Source organism: Carassius auratus, chromosome 15, assembly GCF_003368295.1.
Source record: "Carassius auratus strain Wakin chromosome 15, ASM336829v1, whole genome shotgun sequence".
Lineage (NCBI taxonomy): Eukaryota > Metazoa > Chordata > Actinopteri > Cypriniformes > Cyprinidae > Carassius > Carassius auratus.
In genome coordinates, this window is record NC_039257.1 from 17,003,212 (window position 1) to 17,015,791 (window position 12,580).

Consider the following 12,580-nt stretch of genomic DNA (forward strand, 5'->3'; position numbering starts at 1 on the left):
GAGTCCCCACCATCGCATTTGAGTCCTTGACGCACCAGGCCGAAAAGCATCTCGCCACAGTGATCGCAGAAGGCCGGTGCGCGATACGAGTGCACGTTTAATGCATGAGGACGAATCTGGAAGTCCTCGGATGTAGCAGCAGCTGCAGAATACAAAGCAAAATCACAAAAAGGAGACATCAGTGCTAACTGCTCAAATGTCATTCAAACCCTGTTTAGAATTTCTGCAGGTTTTATGGAGGTAAATTAGACATTTTATGACCAAATATATTGATAAATTAAAGGAAACACAACACAATACACCAATATGGTCAATAGAGTTGCATTTGCATTATTTAAAAGTTTGAAAACTCCATTTTCAACATATCTGTTTTCTTTTTTTAATTGAACAATACATACATATATATATATATATATATATATATATATATATATATATATATATATATATATATAAGGCTTAAAGGGCTCTGTTAACTTTTACTGTAATTTTTCTACTACAAAGCGTACTTTTACTGTACTTTCTGGTCTGTTTTTTTGCAAATTTTGCAAATTCACATGGAAATGTTAAAATTTACCAAATGAGAGTTAGTTAGTTATTGACATTATAGCATTTTATTATTTTAAAAAGTGTGTCATCTTTCAGAAAATTATTTTTGTGTCATATACTGTTGATTTATATCACTTCAGTGCTTCAATAAGTCAATACAATAATATAAAATGTGGATTTATGTTCCAGTGCTATCTTGGAAATCTCTATGTATTATGGGTAAATTTCCCCAAAACTAAATCTATTTATATCTGACTCTGGTCAAATTTCATTTAAAAAAAATCAAATTAAATGAGGACAAATTTGGGGAAATTATCATTTTCCCAGACTTATAATGGTGATATTTTAGTATTATTTATATCATACAGATTAAATATCAGTTTCATTTTTCACTCATTAAGGTTTCGTTCGTTTATTTTGTGTTTTTGACATTTTAGACACAGTGCCCTCCATTAGTACTGGAACAGTAAAGACAAAATTGCTTTCTCTGCTGTGGAGTCAAGACATTTGCAAATATGATTAAAAGATGAATATGCAACAAAACTACAGAATGTCACATTTTATTATTAGGTCTTTCAACACAGACATGTTTTACCAAATAAAAAGGACACCACTTTCAGAGTTCATCCCACTATTTGATGTGAGCATAAGTATTGGAACAGTTGAATTTAAGGCAGATGTAAAAGATTAAAAGCTAATATTAAGTGGAAGATCCCTTGCACGCAATCAGAGCAGTGAGTCTGCAACTCATAGACATCACCAGACTCTTGGTCTTATGCTTTGATATGCTTTTACCCAGCCTTTAATGGAGCCAACTCCAACTGTTGATTGTTTAGGGGAGTTTCTGTATTTAGTCTCTTCTTCAGCTGGTGAAATTAATGTTCAATGGAATTTAAATCTGGAGATTGATTTAGGCAATCTAAGATTTTACATTTCTTTGCCCTGATAAAGTCCTTGACTGAACTGGCAGGGTGTTTGGATCATTGTGCTGATCCAATATGAAGTGCTTTCTAATGAGTTTGGTGCCATTTTCTTGAATATTGGTAGCTAAGATGATTTTGTACCCTTCTCAATTAATTCTGCTACTGCCATCATACATTAAGTCATCATTAAAATGAAGAGGTCCTGTTCCAGAGACAGTCATGAATGCCCATGCCATGACACCACCTTCACCAAACTTCACAGATGAGGTTGTATGCTTAGCATCAATTGCGGTTCCCTCTTTTCTCCACACTTTTGCTTTCCAATCATTTAGATAAAGGTTCATCTTTGTCTCATCGGTCCATCAACTCGGTTCCAAAACTCTACTGGCTCATATTTGTGAAGAATCTTGCCTTTCTATTTTTAGTGCTGATCAGAGTTTTGCATCTTGCTGTGTAGCTTCTGTAATTCTGTGTCAAATTTCCAAAGTTTCCAAACTCTTGATTACTCCATGCCCTTTGTTTTTCCTATAGTTCTAATTGACTTCCTCTTTTCTTTTAGCATCCAATTTGCTTTCAGAGTCGGCTTTCTTGTCTTCATCCTGGTTTGTGTGTGTCATTGTCGAATGCACGACTTAGAATGCAGAAGCTATGCATATAACTGATAGGACACATTCTCTGCTTTTAATATCTGAAGAATTCATGCAACAGGACAATGCTGAACACTTAGAAAGACCTGTGAGGCAAATGGTGGGGTTAAACACATTTTGAGCTAAATCAACTCACCGGACAAAACCACTTCCACTAGGTCCCCCTCCTGGATGTCGGACACAGCCTTGACCAGCTGCAGGATGTTACTGCTGCTGGTGTCATGCTTGAAGAGGATGATCTTGTCATAGATCCCATAAAAGCCACATTCAGGAAACTGGACAAAACAACGAGAGAAAGAAGCATTGATTAGCCTCATTTATAACCCATTTACATATCCACTACACTCTGTTAATATGATATTTCTCTTTTCCTGTTGTTAACAACCTTCACCACATTGCAGCAGCTCATAACAACCACATCCTTCATAGATTTTTTTGGACAAACATGGAGAATCCGAAATTTGAGATGAGCTACTTAGATCGACGGTCATCATGTTAATTGAGAACCATCTTCAAGGGTCTCTGATGGTGACACTTTTGCAGGTGTACCCACCAGGGAACTCCTCTCTTATTTGTGCAAGTGTTGCACGTCAAGGTGGGGCGCGGGTGTTCTTTGCTTCTGCCAGCTGCATTTTGAAGATTTCCTGTTGTTGCACAGAAGAGCTTTTAATTTTCGTAGCACTGCTGCTGTAAGACTTCTGAGCGGTTTTATGAGGTTTTATACATTTCATTTATAGGAAGGATTTATAGAAAGTTCAAAACATTACGTAGGTTTCATTACCAGAAACTTCTCGTGTCCAAAACAACCATTTACTGAAAATATGTGGGGAAACTTTTTAATGTCAGATTAATGCACACAACAGCCCACTTTTACAACAACAATGCCTATTCAGTATTCATGAAATTGGGTCGCTCCGTCAGTCAAGATGAAGAAATATGGAGGTAGTAGGACATATACAATCATTTAAAAACATGAGAAGAACTGTAATGGATCTTATTCCAGTATGTATATAACCAACAATAACAGATATAGGAAAGTTTTGCTAAAGTAATGTGGCCATTAAACATTTTACTGATCAATTTTGTCCAGAAATGAAGATTCTGTCATAGTTTACTTACACACTTGTTGTTCCAAAACTCGTATGGCTTTCTTTCTTCTGAGGAACATAAAATAAGATAGTTTGATTTTTTTTTTTTTTACTCTATACAATGAACATCAAAGGGGCCCCATTTTATTTGCATCCCAATGAAATTCATTTTACCTTCTTATATTCCACAGAAGAAAGAAAGTTATACATGTTTGAAATTACATTGATAACAGTAAATTATAATTTTCATTTTTGGGTCAAATGTATATTCAAAATATATTTTATGTTACAGTGTCTTCTGGCTTTGAAAAGAGGCTGATATTGAACAAAAGTCTCAAATAATAATAATAATAATAATAATAATAATAATATTATATATATATATATATATATATATATATATATATATATATATATATGTGTGTGTGTGTGTGTGTGTGTGTGTGTGTGTGTGCGCGTGTGTGTGTGTGTGTTCTCTTGTTTAGTATTTTCTTGTTTGTTTGTTTGTTTGTTTGTTTGTTTTTTTGTCTTAAAGTACAATTATCTCAAAATTCTTAAATCACGATAACTTAAAAACGAAAATGACTTAAGAAAAAACCCCACAATATATATATTTTTTTTTTCAGGAAACATAAAATCTTGTTTAAAACAAAGAAAAATATCTGCCAATGGGGCAAGAAAAACAATATTGTTTTCCATTTAAATGTAGATTCTTTTTCTTACCCCATTGGCAGCTTTTTTTTTTGTTGTTATTTTGTTTTTGTTTTTTTACAAAAGTATAAAAATTTTGATCAATATTTCTGAAGCAACTTTTTCTAGTATATCGATGGGAAAAATGTATATTCTCTTAATGAGTAATGGGTGTGTTTTGGGGCATAACGTGCAATAAACCAATCAGAGTCTCACCTCCCATTCCCTTTAAGAGTGAGTTACGCTTGCGCCATGGCGGATTCGCTATTTAAATAGCGGAATTATAAGGCGCACAGACCTAACACGTCTCCAGAGAGCAGAGGAGATCTGCTCATGCAATGACTATCCATTATGAAATGTATGAAATTTTTATACTTATGTAGCCTAAACAATAATATTATTTTAAACTGTGATCCTTTTTTATATATATATTTGACATGTCTGTGTGCTGCTGCGCATCACTGTGTGTAATAAGCAAGGTGAACGCACATTGTGGACCCGCCCAGGGGCAATTATTATTATTTTTTTTCCTAACACGCTCTTTAAATAACAAAAAAATAACTCACAAATAGGTTTAAGTTGATTTATGGTGCAGTCCATTTTCAGTTCTTCAAAATAGCAGCGCACCAATAATGTGCCTGAACACATCTCAGTTTTAGAACAGCACGCCCATGGGCACACAAATGGGTGCAAATGCATTTGCTATTTAAACAATGCGGCACAGGATGGGAAAATGAGAACTGTGATGGGCTGAAACTAGCAAAACCACTAGCGCCGCACCTTGCGCAGGGTGTATGATAGAGCCCTAAGTAAGAAAAACTATCCTGCAGTGTACAAACTTTACTGAATCCAACAGAAAACCCATAGCCCATGTGTTAAACTTTCCAACTCATTTTACATTCAAAGATGAAGTTTACTAGGAGACTTTAAAGGTACATTAGCAATTAGCTCATGTAATATCGCATTATTCCTATGTTCTTTATGGAATAAAACCTTGATAAATATTAGCATTGGCCCTCAAGATAAATAAAAGGATGAAAACTCTATGCCGTGATCCCTTTAAGGCCTGGTGCATTTTTAAAACCAAATGGCAATGTTACAAACCAACAAAAAATAATTTATATCCAACGCCTTTTAATCACCAGCCATGTAGGGCAGCAGAAGATGCAGTGGAGCAGCTCTTTGATGAAGATCTAGCAGGGGGATTCCGACGCAGTGTTGCGCAGAACCCATTTGCGCTAATTAGCATGAACGCTAGTGTGGTGGATTTGCTTGGTTGCTTTTCATTTTGAGCTGACAGCTGTAACCGTGCTGTGATATAACCCTGAGATCCAGTCGGGTGTGATACCCGAGCACTTCTGCATTACAGCCGTTGTCTGCCAATCACTGTGAAATCCCACTTGGCACCGAACAACTACCTGGCATGAGAAGATTAGCTACCTGAACAAGCCAACTTGGAGCAAGTTTCAAATGAGAAAGCTGGGCACAATCAATAGCATGACAAAGGTGCAGTGTTACATGTAATGGATGACAGAACAACAAGGATGAAAAAAGATATAGCCGCCCCATACAGCAGGTCAAAGTAGTGTAGGACATAGGCTTGATAATGTCATTCAAATGCATAGGGGCTTATCAGCGAAGCAGATCTCCTGAATACTTTATAATGAGCCATTCAACGCATGTCATACAACTCAGTGAGCTGGAAGCCATCACAACTAGCATACCGAACCTGACTCTTGCCCCTCGTCTTCTGTCTGTGTTTGCGTGCGAGTGGCACTGGAGAAATGTTATTTAGAACAAAATAAACTTCAAAGCAAGTTCATTTAGAGCAGGGGTGTAAAATCCAGTTCCTGGAGGGCCACTGTGTATCTGGACCCCTAATTAAACACGCCTGAGCCAAAGTAATTAAGGTCTCCAGACTTTAGAAACCTATGTACACTATGTGTATTTGCATCACTTTGACCATTCTCTGTAGATCCCGTCTTCTCACACGTCATGATTGGTCAAATATGTGCAATGCCTGCAAGTTAGTGGTCAAGCTAATTTTCGATCACTACCTTCAGCAAGTATAATAAAGCCAAAACCTGGATATTTTCAGCAATATTGTAATTCTGGCCAAAACTTATCTGGGAATAAAATAACAAATGGGTGGGATGTAATTTCAGACAAACTCATGCCAAGAACAAAGTTTGCTTGCCATTCATTTTGGTAGTTTGAAACGGCTTGCAAACGTTCTGGAACACCTTTTGACCTTTCGGCCATGGTGGTTTCATTATGGGTACATAATAGGTACAGTATGTACTAGGTTTGGCTTTGTAACTCCCACACATTTAATGTGAAAATCCTCTCATGGTTCATTCTGGTTTATCGAATTTAGACGCAAGTAAAGGTGTACACAGACTGGAAAGCGGCTTTCCAGTAGAAATTGAAGTTGTAATTCTAACTGAAGGTGACTTTTTTCATGTTTAATATTCTAAAGCTGCTTGTTTTAAAGAAATCATGCTGATGTTGTGATACGAGCATGGAAAACCATTAATAGTGCGACAGCGAGGAGTGTGAGAACACAAAACCCAGGCACGACATCAGAGAGACAACAGGAAGAGACAAACTGAGACTAAAGGAATGAGAAAGAATATAGAGAATTACTCCATACCCAAAACAACACCTTTCCACCCAGTTCCTGTTTTCCCACCGCCTAAGGATTCCCATGTGTTCATTTCAGACCACATGTGGCTAACCTCCACCTCATCCAACGGAAGAGACAGACCCTGGTCTGTGGCCTTCCGCTCAAAATATTCCCTCCCTCTCCCTGAAGCTTCCACAAGAAAGTCAACAACCCTCCATCTTCTCTATTTCCAGAGGTTTGAGCTGCTGCCAAAGATTATAGTCCACACCCGGCCTGCTACCACAACATCTAACCAACCTCTAAACATGCTTGACAGCAGCAGGCGGCCTCAGGCGAAAACAGTCATACAGTGGCTTCAGGCGCTTGCTAAACTGGGCAAAGTCTGTTCAGAATCTGTCTGCAATTAATGGAGCTGCTTTAATGGCTTATGAGTCAAACTGCTATTTATCTTCTTTTATATAACTATTGCATAAAACTGTTTATCCATTGCCTCAGATTGTTCAATTACAGCCGTATGCATTTTATATACAAATACGACAAGCTCTGATCTGATTGGATGAAAGTAAGGGGATGCACCAATAAGCACTTTAAAACAAAAGTGCTGTACAATTACTGTATTTGAACTTAAGCAAGGTTAATGTACTTAAATCCAAAAATGTACAAAAGCTGTCACTAGCGCAGTACGCTTTCAAAAGGTACACTATTGTCCCTTATTTATCCCTAAAGGGGGTATGTAAATACCTTAAAGTTACATTTTAGCACCTAAATTGTGTATATTAGTACCTTTTGAAAAGGCACCACCCCTTTTCTTCTAAATGATAAAGTCTACAAATGTCAGTTTACATCCCATGGTAGTTGGGAGCACTGGAATGGAGAATGGATTTTATGTATGTTGTCGACAAAATATTGAGGACCCTGGAATTGATAAATAAAAAGAGCAGCCACAGGACGCTTGCATTTAAAGGGGTCCTATTATGCTCTTTTACAAGGTCTTGATTATGTTTGGGGGTGTACTAGAATAGGCTCTCGTACTAGGTTGTTTGAAAACTACAATATTTTGAATATATTTTACATTATAACAACACCTCTCTCCCCAGTCTGGCATGAAAAGCTTGAATAGTTCCAAATGAAGGCTCGCCTTATGAAATGTGCTGTGATTGGTTAGCTGGGCCAGTGTGTGTTGTGATTGACAAGCACTTAGTTTTTTTAAAAGTGATTTCTGTTAAATATCTCCTTTTGTACTGGACTTTGAGCTTTGTAATTTTGCAGATCTATTTTTATGCTCCAAAAGCAACATTACAGACTAACTAAAGCTGAAAAAGTGAAAAAGCATAATAGCACCCCTTTAAAGTTAAGGGACCAAAATGACAGCAAAACAATCAAATGTCCTAACAAATAATGAAAATAATTTAATGAATTGAAGAGGTTTGCCCATGGTATATAAACAAACCACACTCATTTGAAAACCATGTCTGAGGGGCAACATTTTTGCAAACTGGTTTTCTATATCAAACTATGTTCTATATCAAAGACACATGTAAATTATTATTTTTTGTTGTTGGTTTAAAACAAGACACTAAATATAAAAGTCTTATAATAGCCTGCATTTTAAAACTAGCTCCAACAAGCGCTTGCTACTTACTACTTTGTACAAACCCAGTGCTCACTTTATTTGTCAATTAAACTGATAGCAAAAAGTTTTTTCCAGACATTTTACATTAAATGAACCTTAGACCATACTGTCGGCCTCAAATCATTCTGTTACATATGTATCCTCAATTGTTCCTATGCATGTTTGCGCAGTGGCACAAACAATAGACGCTGGTGCAATCATATCTGCCATTCCCTGGGCTTTGCTTGGAGACAGCGCAGTGTTTCTAAGGATGCTTTGTGTTGACTAGGATCGTGTTTCTCGCATGGTTGCAGGCGGCTGCGCCCATTATGACTCCAATGAATTATGGAAACCATTGCCCCCTTCTCCTCTCCTCTCCTCTTCAACATCACAGTGGCAGTCTACACAAGCACCTTTCATAACATCCTTCAGGACTTTAACCTTAGGTCTTGTCTCATCAGACATGAGTACACTGACATAAAAAAAAAACATGCTTTAAATAGCCATTGCCCTGCTTTACATGCAATATTGGAAATCTCTGAACTGACCGAAAGCAATAAAGGTGAGTGACATTTATTTGCACTTCCAAGTGTGACAAGTATTTTTATTTTCCCTCCTGATGTTACCTATCAAGTGCCAATAAAGGGTGATCCTCAGTGCGCTCCCGGGATTTAAATTGATCTGGCAACAGCTTATTCTTATAAAAATGTAGTATCACATAAACTGCACAGCCGATCTCTTGATCTATCTGTCTATCAGTATGGACACACACTCACATATACACATAGCACATTTATTTACGGACCCCTTTAAACCACTTTGTGGCTTCATTCTGTGATATGATTATTGTCACATGTCCATGACCATGGCAGGAGAATGTGAACACAGTTTGGCAACAGCAGTTTTGGAATGAATGGTTGCAACAACATGACCCACTTCAGCCTGTGATTATTCCCACACGTCAAGGCCTTGTTCTTACCAAACAAACTCCTTAATAATGGAACAAGAAGTCACTTTTTCCTTAAATTGCCCTTTGTGTGCTATCCAAACATCAACTAATTGTAATGGAAATGCCCATTGCTCCACTTCAGATCTCCAAGACCTGCTTTACAGTGTTTAGAGACAGCATGAAACCAAAGAGACTCCAGAGTGCCATGGCAACATAGGAATAGACTGTTTTGGCATTTTATGCTTTTGTATTAAGAATGATTCACATTAGCCTTTGCTGATCTTCTGTTTTTTTCAAGATGGTTTTATTCTAGAACCCATCCCAAATTTATATTGTAGCTTACATTTAAAAAAATATATTAAGTGCAAGGGAAGCTATATATATATATATATATATATATATATATATATATATATATATATATATATATATATATATATATATATATATATATATTAGGGCTGGTAAGCGATTCAAATTGTTTATCTAATTAATTACATAATGTGGTGATTAATTAATCAAATTAATAAAAAAGTGATGTGAATGACATACAGTCAATTCATGCTCTGCATTTAACCCATCCAAAGTGCACACACACACACCGTGAACACACACACTGTGAACACACACCCGGAGCAGGGAGCAGTCATTTATGCTGCGGCGCCCGGGGAGCAGTTGGGGGTTCGGTGCCTTGCTCAAGGGCACCTCAGTCGTGGTATTGCCAGCCCGAGACTCGAACCCACAAACCTAGGGTTAGGAGTCAAACTCTATAATCACTAGGCCAGAAATTACTCCCAAAAGATAATTTAAAGTCATTGTTGTGTAAAGCATCAAACAGGCATTACAAAAAGTAGGTTCAGCAAGAAATATTTTGTCTGATAAAATGTATTAGACATAGTCTACTCTTTTGGACCATGTGAGCAAATGATGACAGAATTGTGATTTTTGTTCGGCTGAACTATAACTTTAATAAAATATTTTCTTCATTTTATTATTATTACTATGAACATATGAAATTATTTCTTTAATGAAATGATTCTCTAAATAATCAACTAAAACTGCCAGTAGGTGGTGGTAAGAAATGAAATGCCGCTGAGGGTTGCTCGGTGATGAACATTTCTGCTTTGTCTTTATCTTCTGGTTCGCCAAAATTGACCAAACAGACAACATTGTATCTAAAACAACACAATATCAACTTCTTAATGAACTGTTGTATAAGATGAGTATCACATTTGCTGTAGTGTATCTTGAATTTTAGGGACATTTTCTAGGCTCCATCACGCAGTAAGTTGTAATTTTAATGTGTTATTTTTCTCCATAATTAATCTAATTAACGTGTTAAATTACCAGCCCTAACATATACATATATATATATATATATATATATATATATATATATATATATATATATATATATATATATATATATACACACATTTAAAATAACAGTGATCTATTTTTGTATACTTTAACATATAAAAAAGTGTGTGGATTAGCCCTTGTTTTAGATTTGTTAAAGATTGTTTCACTGATCTGATAGTATATTTTGCTGTGCAGTGTTTACTGATTTTAATAAAAGTAAATGCAGGAATAACTTTTTATATTATTACTAATAATATAACAAGTTATTCTTGCATTTACTATATTAAAATCAGTAAAAATTGCACAGCAAAATGTACTGTCCATCTCTGGGGTTGTGACCCCAAGTTGAGCCCCTCTACATCACAGAAGGTGAAAGAAAAGGTGTGGCTGTGTCAAAAAAATTAAAATTAAACAAATTAAAACTACATGGTCGCCAAACTGAGAGAAAACCGTGTGATAGCAAGAGAATCTGCCTCCAAAATAGCAAAAGAGAAGAGCGAAACATGAACTAATAGATGCAAGTTCCGCTTTTAATCATCACCACCATTTCCTTTCATATACGTATAGAGTTTACAATACACAGTTTATGTGGCTTTTCGTGCCCAGCACTGCTGTTTTATTTGAAAATGAGTTCACACGGCCCTAAAAACAGTACTGAAGTCAAATGTGAAACTGTGAAATTTGAAAGAGGCATTACAGCTCGTAAAGCAAGATGTTCTCTTTTGATTGTGCGGTTTGAATTTTTCTGAAGGACGTAGATAACTGTACTTTGAACATGCAGCTTCAAATGCCACAAGCTGATTAAATGGAAGTTATTAAATCTGTTATGAGATGTTCAACCAGCCTTTTTGTCAGTACTATCTTTTAGTCTATCAATTAACAAAAACAAAGGCCTGAGCTCTTTACAAACACAAGGCCTGAATATGCTTTAACACAGACATCATTGATCAGATGTAACACAGACTCAACCACTGAATCATGCCAGAAGCTGTGAGCGCTTATATGAGCTATTCAGATGACAAAATAATTGCTAAAGAGTAATCATTACTACAGTCGAGCAATACAAAGCAAATAAACAAGAAAGGTAGATGACATCTCAATTACTGACCCAGATCTTGTGATATTCTATAATGTATCAGCTTGTGTTCACTGACAGAGAGAGAGAAAAAAAAAAAAAGTGGTTCTGAGATTCACACCAATGAGTACGGCATCCGTTGTTCAGACATGTCACACATTCTAGCCGGAAACTTAACACAGACAGAGCTTAAATGAGACAAGAATCATACTTTTGTCCATCTCCATCCCCTTTGTAAATGAGGTTTGTGACATAAGTTTAATGCACAGAAATTTGAAAAGTGAAAAATTACTAAAAAAAAAAAAAAAAAAAAACTCTAATAAGTGACCTGTCAATAATATTTAGTTGAATTTACATTTTAAGTTGATTTTAAAATTAGTGAATTGCAATATCATTACAGATTTGTAATTAAAATATACATTCAAATAAATTACATACACGTTTCAATAGAAATTAATGTTAGAGAATTTGGCAGTACACAACTAAGACAATAAAAGTAATTATGAAATTACATATAACGTTGCACTTAAATTCTACTTAAGTCAATTAAAAAGATATAATATAATATATTATAATATAAAATAATATAATATAATATAATATAATAAAAAACAGTTAGTGCTGTCAAACAGTTAATAGTGATTAATCGCATCCAAAATAAGTTTTTTATTTACATAATATATATATATATATATATATATATATATATATATATATATATATATATATATATATATATATATGTCTTCTGTGTACATTTATTATGTATATATAAATACACACACATCCAGTATATATTTCACAAATATTTACATGAATACATTTATATTCTGATATAGTACTTTATACATAAATATATTTAATATATGAACACAACATATTTTTCGTAAATGAATATTCACATCTATGTGTTTGTATTTACATATTATACATAATAAATATACACAGTATACACACATATATTATGTAAACAAAATGTTTTATTTTGGATGTGATTAATCGCAATTAATGTGATTAATTTTTGACAGAACTAAATATAATATAATATAATATAATATA

At 35.2% G+C, this 12,580-nt stretch overlaps 1 protein-coding gene across 4 annotated transcripts in view; it reads right to left on the minus strand.

Moving 5' to 3' along the window:
• Positions 1-12,580, minus strand: part of prkd2 (protein kinase D2) — a 36,411-nt gene that overhangs the window by 12,626 nt on the left and 11,205 nt on the right. For all 4 annotated transcript variants that reach the window (XM_026282718.1, XM_026282717.1, XM_026282715.1 and 1 more), the window contains 2 exons: positions 2,256-2,394; positions 11-142 (listed from right to left, as the gene is read on the minus strand). In XM_026282718.1, the coding sequence (XP_026138503.1) occupies positions 11-142; positions 2,256-2,394 (271 nt within the window). The remainder of the gene's footprint in view (positions 1-10; positions 143-2,255; positions 2,395-12,580) is intronic.